Consider the following 20,114-nt stretch of genomic DNA (forward strand, 5'->3'; position numbering starts at 1 on the left):
CTTCGTGAACAACTTTGACTGGTTAGGGCTAGGGTTAGGGTTAGGGTTAGGTTACTGCTTCTAAAAAGTAAAGTAAATAAATAAATACGAAAAGAGACAAAACTAGTCGTGAATATTTTTTTTTTAATGTCGCCCCTTTGGAAGCTAACATATTCAATATAGTCAATCGAACATAATGTATAGACAACAAGTAAATTTAAAAAAAAAAAAAAAAAAAAATTATAAGCAGGGGCAAAGTGCACTATTTGTTTTTATACGCCACTTAATTTTTGCTATCTTGTAAAAAAGAAATCATACTAGACGGAGGCAATTTTTTTATTTTTGCGTCAATTCAGAGTGCGCATTTTTCTAGAATATTTTTAATTCATTAAAAACCGAAATTTTGTCCAACTCTGCCCTCGTGGCGAGGCAAGTAAAAGGGACGAACCGCGACTAATATGCCATTTCTTTAACAACTTCGTATATTTTTTTTTGTCTATCCACTTTTCGCAGTTGTGTGTGTGTGTGTGTGTGTGTGTGTGTGTGTGTGTGTGTGTGTGTGTGTGTGTGTTTGTGTGTGTGTTTTTGTTTGTTTTTGATAGGCGAGTTGTCATTGCGATCTTGTTATAAATAAATAAATAAATAAATAAACATGGAGTAAGGCCATGCCGTTTTACGTCAACAGTTTCTTCCGCAGTTATTAAAAAAAAAAAAAAAAAAAAAAACTGCGCTGTTGTGAGAACCGTAAAAAAAAAATCACGCACTTTCTTAATCTGCATTGGCGTATTTTAGTTGATTTCTGTTTCGTCTCCTACGGGACTCTTGGGTGGCGTTAAAAAATATAATAAAAGAAAATGAAACAGTTTATTTTGTTATAGTTTTCGTTTTGGTCTCAAGTTAATCTTGTAGTTTTTTCATATATATATTCTTTTTTTTCTCTCGTTTTTTTTTTGTTGTTGTTGTTGTGTCTCGACCTTAATATAAGGTTACATATATAAAATATTCCGCCGCTGAGATGCTTTATATATATATATATATATATATATATATATATATATATATATATATATATATATATATATAAAACATGTGTCTGTGTGTGTGTGTATGTGCAAGTGCGTATATTGGCACGCTGAGCGAACATACTAGAAAATGCGACAAGAAAGATAACTCTAGCTGTCCATTTTTTTTTTTTTTCGGTAGATGTAAGAGGATGTGGATGGATAGAGGGGTGACATAGGGTTGAGTAGGCACAACCACGAATCAGAATGAAAAAAGAAAAGAAAAAATATAGCTAAATAGCGAGAGAATAAAAAGAGAAAGGGGGATGGGGTCGTATAAGCTACCTGATCAGTAAGCAAGTAGATACAGTCGTCCGAATTCAGTACTTCTCCGTTATAAAACAAGTGCACCCAAGAGCGAGCTTGCTTTAGTGTGGTAATTGTGTAGTTAGCTTGCAACATTTCTTTCTCTCTCTCTCTCTCTCTCTGTCTCTCTCTTTGTCTGTCCTTTCTCTTTCATGCGTGCGGCTGGAACATGTACTATATAGGCTTAAATAATCCGTCAAATAATGAGAAGTTATGAGATTAATATAATTGACAAATTAAACAGAACAAACGCTTGTTAGAACTCCTGCAGTCCCGCAGCCCGCACGCAAGAAAAAAACAAAAACACACGAGAATAAAGCAACCAAAACACTAACAACTAAGTTCTCAACGGAATGTAAAAATAACTTCTATTACTTATATAAAAATTCGAACCACATTTTGTTTATGTTTTTTTATGAAATAAGTTTTCAAAATAGTTGTAAAAATTAATTACAAATAATCAACGGACCATTCTATTAATTCATAATGGATACACAAGCAAACAACACAGATCTTCTTCGCCCGTCACCGCCAGATTTAAACGAGTCTTTCACAAAAGATGATGTTGATGATAGCGATTACAAACAGACGGTAGGTGCCATTCTGTTTTATTTGCTTTCGTTATGTCAAATTATCGGTCCTTTTATATGACAAGTGCGCGTTCGAAAATTCATGTTTGCATATAGTTTAGAAACACACGCAAACCATATTTGTTTTTTCGGTTGTTGTCTAGAATTTACCCCCCCCCCAAAAAAAAAGAATAAATAAAATAAAAAGCACAGCAAAATCTTAATGATATACGTACTTGTCACAGAATGAAAATACCACATTCCAAAAATCACGTAAATTGCTAAACCAAGTATTTTTATATATTTAAAAAAAATAATTTTTTTTTACTGTTTTTAGCGATATTAATATTACAAGTAATATTACTGTAACTCGAAATGAGTTATCTCCCTGCATTTAAAACAACATGGCGTATCAAAATACAACTCATAAAATTTGATTTTTTATATTAAAAAAACTTTATCAATTTACGTGATTTTTGGAATATGTGACAGGTATGCACATCATAAAGATTTTCTTGCCTTTTTGTTTTTAACTAGGTTGAATTTTGGACAAGCCCCTACTTTTTGTTTTGATTTGTTTTTTTTTTTTGTTTTTTTTTTTTGTTTTTTTTGTTTTTTCAATGCAACAGTTGAATTTGACGTTCACTTACGGCTGTTTTGTGTTGTGACAGGGACGCGTTAAAAAATGTGTTTTCATTTGTTTAGAACCACAAGTCAACCATAATACTTGACTTTATTTTGCTTTTCAAACTTTATCAAAAGCATAACTTATTTTCTATTTAACAGATTAATCGGCCCTTCGTTAGCAGATGTTCTCGTTACGACAAGCGCGCGTTCGAAAATTAATGTTTTCACTCATTTAAGAGCAGGAATCGTGCACAATATATTACATTTTTTAGTCTAAAGATATAATTATAGACATAATGTTTTTATTCAACAGTTTAATCGGTCCTTACTCCTTCACTATGACAGGGGCGCGTTCGAAAATTCATGTTTTCATTTTTTTTTTTTAGGAGCAGAAATATGCAACCAAAATACGTTACATTTTTTTAAGTTGAAAACATATAATTATAGCTACAACGTTGTTCATGTTCAACAGTTTAATCGGCCCTCTACTAACATCTGCTCTTTGATATGACAGAAGCGCGTTCAAAAACATGTTTCATATGGCTTGAGAGCAAGTCAACTTTTCTTCTTTTTTCTTATTTTTCTTTTTCATTTTGTTCTAGCTGGTGATGGAGCATTCTACCGGATGCCACACATTCACCCGCTATATTGTACATTCTATTCGAGGTATTTTTAAAAAGATTCTAGCTGCCCTTTTAAGTGAAACTATTTGTATCTCTCTTGCACTTTGTTCACCGGGTATATTTGTCGGGTAATTTTTAAAATTTCTTTTCGTGAGCTCAGTTTCTCCTATAATTACTGGAATAGTGGTGATCTTCCTAAGATTCCCATTTCTTTTCATGTTGTACATAAGACCTTGGTATTTTGTTATGAGTTCTGTTTAACTCAGGATCGTTGGGGATACTAACTTCTACCAAGGTTGCTTCTTTCTCCTTATAAAATTTGGGTTTATTTTGTCTTAAAACGTTAATTGAAGCTTTAACTTATTTTCAGTTCAACAGTTTAATCTGCCCCCTAGCAAACATCGATCAGTGCGTTCTAAAGTTCATGTTTTCGTATAGTCAGAAGTCAACTACAGTACTTGATGTCTTGGCCTTAAAACCTGGATCCATGGTATAAAGTAATTTCATTTCAACAGATTAATTAGTACTTCACTAACAAAGATTATTGATTTGACAGTAACACACATCGAAAATTCATGTTTGCATTTGTTTAGGACCACTGGTGCAAGCCCAGAATTCAACCTAATAAAAAAATTATTTTTAATTTATTATGTACGTTCCCGTTACAGAATGACCAAAAACCACGTAAATTTATCATGAAGATTATGTTTTAAAATATATATATATATATATATATATATATATATATATATATATATATATATATATGTATATATATATACATAATAAAATAAAAAATAATGATGAAAAGGAAAGTATTTCTTCGAAACTCCGCGGATTAAGGACTATCCACTTATCAAGTGTTTCCTTTTCAGATTAAATATGTTTTTAACTCTTTTTCAAAGTGTTTTTAACATGTTTTATTAACTGTTTGCTCATATATATATATATATATATATACATATATATATATATATATATATATATATGAACAATATTTTTAAGAGTTTTAACGATACTGTAATTACAAGGCTTGTTTTAAATTCTCGAAAGTTCGAACTGAGTTGCCTCCCTTTATTATACATAACAAATCAAAACATAATGTCTTGCTTCCTCGTAATATTTTATTTTCTATGATTAAAAAAAATAACTACTTCATCAGTTTATGTGATTTTTGGAATATAACACATTTGTTCCATCACAAAGATTTTTCTATATTTTTGTTTTTTAATTAGGTGTAATTCTCAACAAGAACCAGTCCACTATTGAACCATAATACTTGACTATTTACTGCCTGATGACCTCGTGTCAATGTGTTCTTTCATACCAAAACAATGCACTTGGGAGTTTATGTTTTTATTTGCTTTATAACAAGTCAAAAATAGTACTTCATGTTTGCCTTAAATAAAGCCATAATTTGCAATTCTGAATTTTTGCATTGCGTGGGTATCGATTCTCTGGGTTTTTTTTTTTAAAACATTTTTTCACTAATATTAAAAACTAGCGGGGGTACCCGGCGTTGCCCGAGTGTTTGTTTCCGGGACGGGGGGGGGAGTTTTAAAAAATGTTATGGTAGGTAATTAGGAAGGATCAAACCCGGAGTCATGAGTAAAAGTAGGAAAATAATGTGTGAAAAAACAAAAAACAAAAAAACATCTGCAACGTTAACAGTTCGGCCACCAAGAAAAGTCCATTCCAGTTGTTTAGGAAAAAAAAAACCACTACTACGGTAGGTCGGCGCGAACGTGAAAATATAACCACGCTAACCACTACGCCACAAAGCACTGCAGCTTAGTTTAGTGATTTTAAATAACTTCACATGAAAGAACTACGAAGCCAAACCGGTGTTCTCTTCTCAACTGTTCCTTGTGAACGATCCCCAAACGGTGTTAAGTGGTGGCAGGGGGAGGAGGAATTTATTAGAGAGAAAATATTTTACCACTTCCATTGATCTTAACCGATTTTGGCCGTGACTTCTCAGCAGAAAAAGTATAGAAATCTAAGATTATCGAGGAATTTGAGAAATAATAAGCCTATAACACACCTCAGATATTGTTCTGCCGTTTGTGCATATTATATTTGCATGAAATATCTTGATTTTTAATCCTATTAATGTCAAAATCAGAAGGGAAAAAATGAGTTCATTTTATTTATATAGATAGATAGAAGATAGATAGATAGAAGAGAAGAGAAGAGATTAGTATAGATAACCCGAAAAATTGAGTCATAGGAAAGCTTTTAAAAATATCTTAGTGACCCCTGAAGATTGAACCTTCTTTATGATCTATGGATCCACACTCAAACCCACGGTTCGAATTTTTCGTAATGCAGAGCCAACCCTCTTTTTCTCAGTAGAGAAAAAGAAGCATGTTTTCAACAGCCGAAGAAGTTGCAGGTTGAATCGGTTGAAACATTTTGCTAATAACATCAAAGATAAGAATAATAGTCCGATCAATCAACTTAACACAAGCAAGCCATAACTTATTTTCCATTCAACGGTTTAATCGACTCATAACTAGGGCTGTGACAACAGCATATTCTTTTCATTGTTTTGACTCTTGAGTACATATCCTTTAATATCTTATATGTTTTTATATAGCCGGATGTGGTTCTCGGTTGATTATGTCGGATATATACCCGAGAGTCAAAAGAATGAAAAGAATATTCTGTTGTCACGGCCCTACTCATAAGTTATATCGGTCTTTGTTATGACAGGATTGCGTTAAAAAAAGTACACCTTCATTTGATTAAGAGAGCATTATTACACTATAATATCTTTACTTTTTTCTGCCTTTAAAACCTTAAGTCAAACCATAATTTATATTCCATTCAACAGTTTACTTGACATTTTACTAATATCGATTCCTTGTTACGACAGGAGAGCGTTCCAAGAATTTGTTTTATTCCTGTTTAGGACGACATTCAATCATAATACTCGGCTTCTTTCCTGCAATCATACCTCAATTCTAGTTTTAACTTGTTTTCTATTTAACAAGTTAGTATACACTTTATCTTGCGATGGTTAACTTTTAAATTCAGATGAACATATCTCGGTTCAAACAAAAATTTATTGATCGAAATAAGTACCATCAGATTCAACACACTTCAACATTAGGAGGGAACTCCAAAATCTGGTAGTTTAAGGAAAAAAACTATTAAAGTAGGAGTTTTTTTTCCGGGCATCTAGAGATATCTACAGTAAGTGGCGTGATTTTGCTGCTCATCAGGTTCGTCAGGGATATTTAGTCGAAGAATCATAAATGTTACGAGTTCGTTGAAGCACATTCCATTAAAATACTTGTAAAACAGGCACAGTGATGCAACATTGCGGCGATGGGACAGGGATTGGAGTTTGGTTGATAATGCGGGACCAATTAGGTTGAGGACTTTTATTTCTTTTCTTTCTTTTTTGCACCATGTCTGAGAGAGAGTGAAATTAGTCGTAGCTGCACCAGCCTAGATGTGGTAAAAATACTCCATGCATGGGCGAATGGTGGCTTTGAAGAGATACGGCATACTGTCAGGTGAGAGTATTTTTTTAACACGGTAGAAGGAGCCCAGCTTCTTTGCAGCAGCCTTGGCAATGTCGCCAGTGTATTTATTCCAATTCATGTTATCTATTAATGTTAGACCGAGGAGTTTGAATGAAGGGTTCTGAGTTAGCGTGATATTAGCCATACCAATAATCGTGGCGATAGTTTACTGTAATTATTAAAGGAAAGAAGCTTAGTCTTAGCAGCATTAAATGTTGCCATCCTTTTACGTCCCTATTTAATATATCCATTCGACAGTTCACATACTCATTTTGTGCAAAGGAACAAATCAACTATACCAATTGATTTATTTTGTAAAAATATCTTGAAGTCAAGCTCTAAATTAGTTAACGGCCATGCAATACAACTCGCTTGAAAGTTGATGTCTAGTTACAGTTTACGTAAATATCTTAGTGGTTATATCAGTAGAAAAATGCAAAATTGTGCAGAATAAAAAAATTATATTTTTAGAAAAATTTGAAGACAAAAATGTTTCAAGTTCAGTTCTTTGTCCAACGCTTTGTGGAGTTCGTCCTGCTCTATGATACGGGAGACGTGCGTTCCAAAAATATATGCTTTCAATGATTTAGGAGCACAAGTCAACAATAATACTTGAACATCTTTCTGCCTTTAAAACTTTAATTTAATGTTATAATGTATTCTCTATTCAACACTTTGATTGGCATTGCACTTATATGGGTTCTTTGTTACGACAGGAGTGCGTTCAAAAATCCATGTTTTCCTTGCATTTACCCGCACTAATGAATCACAAAAGTTAACTTTTTTTTACGTGAAAGCCAAGTCATACATCCTTGCTAAAAAAACTTGATCGTTTATTGACCAAAATCCATTCATTCATACAAAAAGAGGTGCCCTACAAATTCCATGTTTTCATATTGTTTAAGGAAGAGCTAACAAACCATAACGAGCGCTAATACTTGACCTATTGACCATTATCTTATTTTCCATTCCACTGATTCTACGGTTGTTCACTGGCATCATTTTATTGTTTCGACAACAATACGTTTGAATATTCGTTCATTTTGTTTGACTTCAAAAATGTAATACGTTATTTTTTTTTAATTATTATTTAAACTTCTATTCAAATCAATTTATTTTTTCCACTAGCAGGACCCGTGAAGATTCCATGGAATGACAAATATATTGGATCTCCCTTTTCCAAACTTCCACAAAAACGAACTCGTCTAAAAACACCTTTCACAGAAAGCACTCGTCTATCAATAACAACAATTAACTGTTTCTCCCGCTATCTATTTCTGTCTTTCACGAAACACTTGTCTTGCTACAACAACTTTCACAAAAAACACTCATCTAACTAAAACAATTATAAATAGTTTCCCCCACTCTCTATATGTGCCTAAAGATAAACTAAAATTCCATAAACAAAGCTTCTTTCCTTGAACTGCGCGCCTGTGGGACTCTGTTCTGCTGGCCTGCTTTCCAGCTGACTAGACTATAGTCGTCTTCAAGCCCAATGAAAACAAGTTCTTGTTGAGCCGCTCCATAAATAATCCATTTCTACCCTATTCCACCACTAACTACTAACACTAAGCTGTTGTCTCAGTGACTACCCTACACTCATTGACCCTTATCCTCAAGTAGCATTCGGGCCTTAATAAGTGATTACTGCTACATAAAAAATCAACAAGTGTGTTTTTATGAATCTGACATTCTTCTGGATAGTACAAAAATGTGTGTGGGAGGGTTAACAGAAAAACCATAAATACGTACCAAATATGATTTTATTAACATCTCTATGGAATTAGTATCCAATGTATTTAAATATAGAACTGATTTAAACGAGATATATGAATGTATACTCAAAATATTCAGAAAGTGATATTGTGCTACATTGGTCAATACAAAATTAACCCTTATCCTCGATTGGCCTCTGGTCCTTGATAAGTGGTGACCTCCATGTAAAAAAAATATACTAAAATCACATTGTAAATCCAGCAACTATTGACAATGATCTTTTTTTGCTCTTTTCCTTTCGAATCTTCCACTTTTTACGTAACGTTTCGCTGATATTTTTCTTCAGTATGATAACTGCACGTCGAAATTACTATAAGTGCCTTTCTCACGAGATTGCAACAATGATCGTATATTATTACAATGATATTCGAAAACGAGACTACATCAAAGAGTTCACTCTTATGCGCTTTTCAAGAGTTGTCAGATTGGTCTTTTTTAAAGTCAAATTCCGCGAATTCGAACCATTTTAGAGCAGTCTTGCCTTCAAACATTTTTTTGGACTTTTTCAAAGCGTACGTATCGACTAGCAAGGTAAGGGACAAGCAGAATATTATATAGATAAGATTTTCCGTTCAACAGTTTGATACACACTTTATCAACATTACGTTTTTCACGCAAAAAATCTAGAAATACACTTAATCTATGTTTTCATTTTGTTTAGCAACACAAATAAACCATGACCAGCAGGATGTGTGGAAATTTCGGGTTTGTATTACTGTACACATAGATTCGAAAAAGTTGTCAAAAAACAAATATATAACAAATAAATGTTATCAAAGGCAAGATAAGTTACTTTCTACCAAACTGGATATATTTTTTGTGTTTTTATTCAACCCGCCGAATATATGTCAAGCTATGTCACGGTAACATATATTGAGCGAGTTTTTAACAGTATTTTATCCATTTTTTTATTTATAACACCTTTTTCCAAACTTACCGTGTTAAAGAGGGAGTCAGACGCCATCTTGAATTTTCCAATACATCGGTAAACACTGTACGGTTTTCGAGCTGAATAAACATGTTACATTGAATAAAAACACGAAAAATATATCCAGTTTGGTAGAAAAGTAACTTATTTTGCCTTTGATAACATATATTTGTTATATATTTGTTTTTTGACAACTTTTTCGAATCTATGTGTACAGTAATACTAACCCGAAATTTCATAGCGGCATCTTTTCTATGTATTTATTATTATATCATATTATATTATATTATATTATATTATGTTATATTATATCATATTATATCATATTATATTATATTATATTATATTATATTATATTATATTATGTTATATCATATTATATCATATTATATTATATTATATTATGTTATATCATATTATATCATATTATATTATATTATATTATATTATATCATATTATATTATATCATATTATATTATATCATATTATATTATATTATATTATGTTATATTATATCATATTATATCATATTATATTATATTATATTATATTATATTATATTATGTTATATCATATTATATCATATTATATTATATTATATTATATTATATTATATTGGACCCAATATATAGTAATGATTTAAAAAGTTATTTATTTTCCATCTAGCACTATTATTAGCACTGCACTAATATCGGTTCTTTGTTACGACAGGAGTGCGTTCAAAAATACATGTTTTCATTGATTTAGCGGTACTAGTCAACGATAATACTTGAACGTCTTTCGCCTTTAAAGCTTTAATTTAAAGTTATGATATATTTTCCATTCAGCATCTTGATTAACATTACACTTATATCAGTTCTTTGTTACGACAGGAGAGAGTTCAAAAGTTCATGTTTTCGAGCATAAGTCAACACTTATTCGTGAACGTCTTTCGCCTTTAAAACTTCAATTTGATCATATCATTTATTTTCTATTCAGCACTTTGAGTTGCACTACACTTATATCGTTTTTTTGTTTGTTTTTGTTTTTTACGACGGTAGTGCGTTCCAGAATGTATGTTTTCATTGCGTTTACGCACACTTATGAACCACAGTAGTTTTATAATCGTTTTATATTGAAGTCAAGTCATAAATCATTATTAAAGAATTTAATCGTCCATTCACTTACATCCATTCTATTCATACAGAAGGAGTGGCCTATAAAATTCATGTTTTCATAAGATTTCAGGAAGAGCTAACGAGCAATAATGCTTGACCTATTGACCAATATCTGTTTTTCCATTTCACTGATCATTCGGTCGTTCAGCAACATAGTTTTGTTGTTTCTGCAGCAATGCCTTTGAAAATTCGTTCATTCTGTTTGACTGCAAAAATGGAATACGTAATTTTTTTTATTTAAACTTTTATTCGAATCATAATTTTTTTTTTCACTGTCAGGTTGCATGGAGATTTCACGGAATGACAAATATATTGAATCTCTCATTCCCAACCTCTCACAAAAGCACTCGTCTATCTAAAACAATTATCTAAGAAAGTAAAAATAATCGAATCCCTTTCCTATTAAACGTTAATGCAATCCCGGAATAAAATGAAATCACTGACTTTTTTGAGAGAGAGAAAAAGAGGGAATTCACTTGAGCTAAAAAAATCCAACTTACAGATTTAAATTAATCTTTTGTTTTGAGAGAGAGAGAGAGAGAGAGAGAGAGAGAGAGAGAGAGAGAAGGGAATTCACTTTAGCCAAAAAAATCAAACTTACAGATTTAAATAAAGTTTTTTTTTCTTTTTTGAGAGAGAGAGAGAGTGAGAGAGAGAGAGAGGGGGGGAATTCACTTTAGCCAAAAAAATCAAACTTACAGATTTAAATAAAGTTTTTTTTTCTTTTTTGAGAGAGAGAGAGAGAGAGGGGGGGAATGGGAATTCACTTTAGCCAAAAAAATCAAACTTACAGATTTAAATAAATTTTTTTTGTTTTTTTTTTTTGAGAGAGAGAGAGAGAGAGAGAGAGAGAGAGAGAGAGAGGGAGGGAATTCACTTTAGCCAAAAAAATCAAACTTACAGATTTAAATAAAGTTTTTTTTTGCGAGAGAAAAAAAGGAATTCACTTTAGCTTAAAAAATCCAACTAACTGATTTAAATAAAGCTTTTTTTTTGAGAGAGAGAGAGAGAGAGAGAGAGAGAGAGAGAGAGAAAGGGAATTCACTTTAGCTAAAAAAATCCAACTTGAATATTTAAATAAAGCTTCTTTTTTTTACATTTAACCCTTTATGACCTGGTTGAACTAATTTGTTCAGTCGTAAATAAACAAATTTAACGACATAAATAAAGTGGGAATTTAATCAAACACGCCTTGTACGTATCAGTTCAGTATCTAAGTAGATGCCAGATACCTCCAGATTGAAACTGTCCATTGCTTAGATCTAGCATGCCGACATCTCTCTCAGAGAGTGGAGGATTTCGTTTGTTGTCATAAACACAAATTTGCAAGCACTATGGACAATAGTCAATGTAAATTTATAAAATGCAAAAATTCTCAGTGTAGTTTAACTATTGAACATCATAAGTTTTCCAGTCGTACTATCACTATCCATTAAACTAACTAAAATGAACAATATTTAATTTTAATCATCCACATCATAATTCAGGTGATAAATGGTTAAGATTGCGCATGTTCTTTTTTATCATATTTGTTCTTTTTAAGGTTCTTGAGAAAAAACTCTCCAAAAATCTTTAGTGTCACTGTTGTAGTGACCTTTTAAGGTTCTTTCCTAAAAATTAGCCGTTTCAGGCCCAGAGTGAAAATCAATGCCTGGGAGCTTATACAAAAATGGTTTTCCTTAAGAAGAGGCCATTCATTAGAAATCATTGCTTCAAACTAACAATAACTTTCTTTTCTGCAGTGTAAAGGCTTCGGTACAATTTTCAAATGTTGAAATGTCACAATAGTAAAATATGTTTATATATTACTATCAGCGTGGAACGATAAAATTGTCACCCTAGAAAAGACGACATGGTTCCATTTCTATTTGATGAAAACAATTTTCCTTTTTTGTTGAAGGCCATCTACTAGTTGGCCAGTTATGTACAAATCTCAAGGACGATAGGGACCTCTCATGTCTGAAAGTGATACAATGTTCAACGAGCAAGATCGAGGATGCGTCGCTGTACAACTCATACTCTCTACGAACCCAAGTTATGATAACAGGACCATAGCCAGCACACTCAAAATGCAAATCCGGACGATTCAACGCTTTATGGCACAGCTCAACGATGTTTTCAACTACGGTTATGGTTTTTGGTGTGCTTTTAAGTGAGGGCCACAGCATGCCACATCACATCCTTGAAATCGGCTTGAAAGTCAACACCAAAGTGTACTTGAATGTGTGGAAGAGTCTGGTGATCCCTGATGCCATCAGGTGACAGCTGGCAGATCCTGGTTGTCGCAGTAGGACTCGGGGCCGGCGCACAAGTCCAAATAGATCCAGGCCTGGCTTTAGAAAGTTTGCAACGACTTTATACCCTTCTCTCACTGCCTCTTCCTCCCCCGACCTGGACCCGCTGGATTATTTTGCGTGGTTATACGTCGAGAACATTACCAATATGACTTCCCACAACATCAAAGGCGGCCTGATCGCCGCCATCCGCCCAGCCCCTGACGGAAAAGATATGCTCTTAGTTCTAGACCCGTATCGAGGTGGAGATTGAGGCTGAATGCGGCTGCATTGAATAGATGCCAACTCTACTACATTATGAAGTTACCTAAATTGATTTTTTCAATAAACGTTTAAAATAAAGCTGTAGTGTCGTTTTCTATAAGTCGACACTTTCATCGTTTCACCCTGTAATATAATTGTTTTATTTTTGTTTGTCGATTTTCATCTGTTAGATTAAAATAATTTATGGTTTGAATTAAAGTCAAATTTATAATCAAGTACTTTCGTACACTTGTACTGCCAAGCCAATGAGACATATAAAATCACTCATGCATCCCTGTCGCCTGCGAGATCAATTTCGTACATCTTTCTTTCGTGTTGTTTATATCTATATTTTCATCTTTGATGACAAACTAATGCACACTTTACTTTTGATTCGTTTATTGATTTGAATAGCGACGAATTGTTGTGTCTTAATGCAGACAAACTCACCCCTCTCTCTCTGTCTGTCTCTCTCTCTCTCTTTCTCTCTCTCTCTCTCTCTCACTCAATAGTCTCTCATGCGTATTACCGTTCTGCCACGATATTCATTTGAATTGTCAGTCAGCTAATCTGTCAATATTCAGCCGTTTTACAGTAGGTCAAACTATCAATCTATATGTTTATTCTCGTGTCTTTACTTGTTTCTCCGCACTATCTATCCATCTCTCTCTCTCTCTCTCTCTCTCTCTATATATATATATATATATATATATATATATATACATATCATGCACGTAAAATAATATCTAATAATAATAAAAATAAATAAATACGCCCTATCAAAACAAAAACAATCTATTCATATATATATATATATATATATATATATATATATATATATATAATTTAAAGGAGATTAGAACAATAGTCTAAAGAGCTGAGTGTATTTCAATGTAACAGTGAAATTACTACTTTAATTAAAATACAGGAAAGAGAAATTGCTCGTTGTAATTTAGATATATAATAAGCTCGATAGGTAAATATCCTAGAGCTAATTCAATATTAAGTAATGTGATTGATAATTTAAAATTTAAAAATCAAATTATAATTAAATTAAAAATCCCTTTCACAAGAAGGAACAACAACAAAATCAATTAGCTGTACTATCAGCGTGGGACGATAAAATTGTCACCCTAGAAAAGACGACATGGTTCCATTTCTGTTTGATGAAAACCATTTTCCTTTTTTGTTGAAGGCCATCTACTAGTTGGCCAGTTATGTACAAATCTCAAGGACGATAGGGACCTCTCATGTCTGAAAGTGATACAATGTTCAACGAGCAAGATCGTGGTAGTAGAAAGGAAGGCTCGAACCTGTACCGCAAAGGAGGAAAAGAACGGGGGGAGGGGGAAGCTTTTCCGAAACGATCGTACAGATAATTGATTTTGTTGTTGTTCCTTCTTGTGAAACGGATTTTTTAATTTAATTATAATTTGATTTTAAATTTTAAATTATCAATCACATTACTTAATATATATATATATATATATATATATATATATATATATATATATATATATATATATATATATATACTAGCATTTCAGCCCGGCGTTGCCCGGGTGTTTGGAGGTGTGTGTTGAGCAAAAAAAAAAAGTGGTAGTAGAAAGTAAGCTCGAACCTGTACCGCAAAGGAGGAAAAGAACGGGGGGGGGGACCTTACCTCTTTGCTGTTACGACCATCGCCAAACCGGAAATGACGTAGGTTTTAATTAAGGCTAGACAATCGAAAGGAGAGGATGACTTTCGAAAATATCGGCGAAAAAAGCGAACCCTCTGTAGAAAAATGCCCAGTGGAAGGTGAAGATATTAATCTTTTTAGCCATTTTTTCGATATTTGCGTCTGAAAGATTGAACTTCAAAACAATACTGATCTTGGTAAAATCCGTCGCCTCTGTCGAAAGTTTTTGACAGACATGCAAACATACATACATACATACATACATACATACATACATACATGCATACAGTTATATATTGGTAACTAAACATTTTCGAACCAAACAGATTAAAAAGCTTGCCCTATCTCTGAATACCATTTATGTCAAATTTCAAATGTTTAGACCAGAAATTGTCTGAGTAATTTGGTAGAGACGAAAGAGGTCAAATTTTTTTAAACTTTGACTCCTATTATGACCCCTTCATATTTATTGTTTTGGGCTCGAATAAAGTTATTAAGTTAGATCCATGACAATGAACCTATATCTAAAATTTCAAGTGTTTAGACCCAAAATTAGCGGAAGAGTTTGGTAGAGTTCTCAAATGTCAAATCGTTCAACTTTGACCCCTTAACAGCCACATTTCTGGCCGAAAACGTATTACAAAGATTTTTCCAAATCTCAGTACTCTGTATATCAAATTTCGTAGACTTAAATTTGACAGAGTTATTACGTAGTGAAATGTACACAGACACACAGACAGACATACAGACACGTTCACTTTTATATATATATATATATATATATATATATATATATATATATATATATATATATATATATAACAATAAGAGCTTATAGCTCTTAAAAAACCGCTACGGTAGCGGAAAAAATAAAAACAACAACGTTTCGAAGTTGTTAATATTGCTAAAAAATGCCAATAACAAAATCTTTACTTTATAAGAGATTAAAAAAACGTGCTTAAAGTGGTGATCGACTGTGGTACATCGGTTAAGTATCCGAATGCGAATACTGATGTCATGAGTTCGGTGCTGACGAAGGCTAAAAGTCAGAAGAACGTGTGTCCATAGATATACTTTTATGTATGTAAAATATTACTTACTAGCAGGACTCGTGTACCGGCGTGTGCCGACGTGTACCAGCGTTGCCCGGTTGAAATATGCCCCCCAAACTCAACTGTAAAAAAACAACAATTTAACTACAGTTGTTAGTAGGGGCCACTGCCGGCCCAGTCAAACAGTGTGCACTGGCACTCGTGTCCAAAATGAATGTACTGTGCCGAAGTGACAACGTTAATGTCTGTAAACCCGTTCTTAATATGGGGATTTAGTATATAGGATATTCAGACACTTGGAAAATTTTTTACTCTATTTTTATCCGGACAAAAGGATGCTTAGGATTCAAAATTGAAAAATTGGTATGTGGGAGTCATCTGATATTTTTACGAATGCGCATGCGCGAATAGTTTACATTACAAATTACTTGTGTAAAAAATAAGTAGTTTGAAAACACCTCTTGAAGAACGTGTCAAGATAGTCTAATAGTTATCGTACTTGTCTCACTGCCTTTAGGTTTTGCTTTCAATCTCAGCTCGAGTATTTTCTCTCTTTTTTTTATTACTTCCAAGAAGTGAACTGTTAAGAAGAAAAAAAAACATAATACTCGCATGCACATGTCTCAGATTTATATAATATTTATGTGTATTTTACAACTGGGCAACGTCGGGCGGCCTGCTAGTGTAATATAATTTTGTTTTAATCTTTCCATGTTTGTTCGCGCAATCAATCAATCAAACTATCTATCTATCTATCACTCTACTTCTTCCTCTCGGATGACTATAATGCTCCTTATCTTGGGTTGAGCATATTGGGAAGTGATATGCAAATTACCATTAGCGTATGAAGCGATGCTCTTTGTGTACACAAATTGAGCTTAGGTATTTGGACAGTTTCAAAACATTGTTAATTCACTGCCTGCATAGCAGCAGCCGAATAGCGCAACGGTTAGAAGCCCAGATTGTTGTTTGGGCGGTGGGGTTTCGATCCTGGCTTGAGGCAGTTGCTTGTCTAGCCGCACTGATGAGCTGTGAAAGAGCGAAACAGTACTGTATGTGAATGACATATATATGTGTGTATATATATATATATATATATATATATATATATATAAGCGTGTGTCTGTGTGTGTGTAAATCAATATATTAAACAATATATGCATACCTCAATGTATCTATCATAATTTCTGTTCTCTCTCTCTCTCTCTCTCTCTCTCTCTCTCTCTCTTTCTTTATCTCTCTCTCTCTAATAAATATAGTTTAGGTAAAGTTTTGCTTTAAAAAGATGTAAAACCAATTTAGCGGAACTTATGCGTATTTGTTGATCTTTATATTTACAAAGTTAGGTTTATTTAGAATGTCTATGCACCAAAATTATTCAGAAACTAATTAACCGATCTTTATATATTTTTGAACACATGTAATGTAGGCGTTACATGTCAATACTCGGGATCAATACGTTGTATGCAGAGAATCACAAGAAAACAAAGACAAGGAAAGAATTCGACTCACTTTTTTTCATTCGAAAGAACATAAATTTATTTACAAGTACTTCCAAAATAAAGCCATGTTTCTTGTTCAAATATCTTCTCGTACTCCAATGTGCTTAACAATACTTAGCCGTGTAAAACATGTGGCGCCTTTTCTTTGTGCGGCCATGTTTAGGCCACGTCTTTCCCTGTAACTCTCAGATCGCATGCGTAACACGTCTACTGCTATCTTTGTCGGACCACATTTCTTTCTTTCTTTCATTCTTCATCGCTGTGACATCACCTCGCACACTGCTCTGCCATTTGTATATGGTGCCGTAAATCTGCAGCTGCTGCTGCTATACGCGCGTTTGCGTTCTGTTACACACAGCTGCTAAGCCTAAGATGTCTAAATGTGAGCTATAATTAATTTTTTATCTATGCAAATGGTTAAAAAAAAAGAAAATTGGAGCTCTTCCTAAAAACTCAGATACCTCTGAGTTTTATGAAATGTTAACAATATGTGGTAGAAATAAATATGCTCCCAATCATAATATTTGAAAGAGTTTTAGGGCACATAATATGGGAAAACCTTTCCATTAAAAATTAATTATTTTTTTTATTCAATGTTCACCCCAAACAAGGCACAGTACGACTTTGAAGTAGGGGGCTATTACCGGGGACATAAGTTGATGGGATATTATGAAAGGAGATAGTATTTATTTGCTTCCCCACTGAGCAAATTAGGCACAAGACCGTTTTCTAATGTGGAGAGAGGGGGAGAGGGGGGAGGGAAAAGGAGACCAGCTCACTATCGTTGGGAAATGGGAGCTGGATAGTGACAGTTGGTATGAAGGGTTTCCCCTACATTGGCCAAGGTCTTATATGCAAATACCATATGTGGGGTTACCCCCTCATATGGTATTTGCTTGCAGTATCTGCCGGAATAGATAATACACTTTCATCTTGGCCCAAAGGCCACAAAGCTCCTCCCGCGAGAGGGAGGGAAGTGGATATTATGAAAGAAGATGAGTAACAATATGTCTGCTCACATTACACTTGAACTTCTGCATGTCAGTACAGTCGGGCGGAAGAGAGTTCCAAAGTCTAGCAGTTCTGGGGAAGAAACTATTGGAGTAGAAGGCTTTCTTACACCTAAGGATCTCTACTGTGTAGGGGGGTAGCTGCTTGTCGGGTTTGTCGGAGGTATTTACGTCGAAGGGGTACAAGTGCTTGTTGTTCGCCAGAGCATTCACCATTAAAATACTTGTACAACATGCAGAGGGGTGCAACATTTCGTCGATGAGACAGAGGTTGAAGCCTAGATGACAGTTCAAGACCTATCAGGTTGGCAACTCTCTTTTTGAACCATGTCCAGGAGTGAGAGACACGTAGTAAATGTACCAGCCCAAATATGACAACAATACTCCATACATGGGCGAATGGTAGTCTTATAGAGGTACAGGATACTTTAAATTTGATCCATAGTCATTAATAGGGTTAGGACAACAGTATATTCTTTTCATTGTTTTGACTCTCGAGTGTGTATCCGTTGATATCTTATATACTTTTATATAAAGTGATGCGGTTCTTGGTTGATTAACTGTGTGTAACTGTGTCGGATATATACTCGAGAGCCAAAACAATGGTAAGAATATTCTGTTGTAATAACCCTAGTCATTAAACACTAATGAAGCCAGATTCTTTAATTTTCAATTTATTCTTGAAACCGTCTAAGCTCAAACCTGTGTCTAGATTCAAAAGCCTGTAATAGATTTTAATAAAAATTAAATAAGAATTCTAGACACAAGTTTTGACTCTATTATATCTGACCTCGATCATGGAACCTGGCAGCAGGGTGGAAATATTTTGTTCTAAGGATTAATTTTAAAACGATATAGGTAATCTCTAATTAAATGAAGGGATACACAACGGCAACAGGGGCTAGGTGGTTAATTTACCTGCTGTTTTATAGTATTTTAAGAGAGTGAAAATTTCTTTCTTTTTGGTTTGACTTCTTTTTGAAAGAGACTTGTTTTGGAAGGGGGGCTTTATGTCATGTCTTCCTTATGTGAGCAATACGCGACTCGTCAATATTTTTAGAATTTTGTTTAATGCTTATAAGTATTTGATAGTTTTATAATATACAAATTGGTTCTACTTCGAACTTGGTTAGCATTCTAATTTGACGGATACAAGTCATTGTACGAATATTAAGCATTTAATCTTATCTGCGCTAAGTCCCGGGAATAGTCTATTAACGCTTGACGCGAACATTAGGTAATCTTCGTTGTTGTTTTTCTGGTTACGTTAATACATTTAATTCATTTGTGGAGCAAAGAAATTTTAGGGTTAAATATTTCTGTTAGATATTTAACAGCTACAACGAAAGTCAAGTCGTTATTTCCGGTGTAAAATATAGTCCACGTGTAACATGGTCGTTAATCTTCTTTAACAGTATCCTAATATTTTATCGGGTCCAATACGTTGTATCCGAGACGGTCGCAAAGGAAATAAAAGAAATTCAGCTTGGTTTTCAGTTGAAATGAAAGACGTTTATTCATGGTACATTCCAAACTAACGCATTCAACCTTATCTTGATGGTCTTCTTTGTTCATTTCATCTGCCATGAAGGTAACAAAAACCTGCCGTTTCGACACGTGCTTAAAAGTCTTTCATACAACCATGGGGGCCACACATCCATCTCACGGTGGTACGCCTTGCCAGTTCTGTGCTAACCACATGTGTTCGCTGTTGATTGCAGTCTGTGTTTCCTTTTTTTCTGTTTTTCTTTCTCTTTTCTTCCTCCACTGTG

The 20,114-nt window shown here is 33.7% G+C and overlaps 1 protein-coding gene across 1 annotated transcript in view; it reads left to right on the forward strand.

Annotated features, from left to right (window-relative positions):
- Positions 1-1,180: 1,180 nt before the first annotated feature.
- LOC145243921 (monocarboxylate transporter 13-like) overlaps positions 1,181-20,114 on the forward strand; it is a 231,743-nt gene continuing 212,809 nt past the window's right edge. Inside the window, exon 1 of the mRNA XM_080107034.1 lies at positions 1,181-1,937. Within this exon, the coding sequence (XP_079963160.1) occupies positions 1,833-1,937 (105 nt within the window). The 5' untranslated portion in view covers positions 1,181-1,832. The remainder of the gene's footprint in view (positions 1,938-20,114) is intronic.

This window comes from Euprymna scolopes, chromosome 22, assembly GCF_053919585.1.
Source record: "Euprymna scolopes isolate OS-2025 chromosome 22, ASM5391958v1, whole genome shotgun sequence".
Lineage (NCBI taxonomy): Eukaryota > Metazoa > Mollusca > Cephalopoda > Sepiida > Sepiolidae > Euprymna > Euprymna scolopes.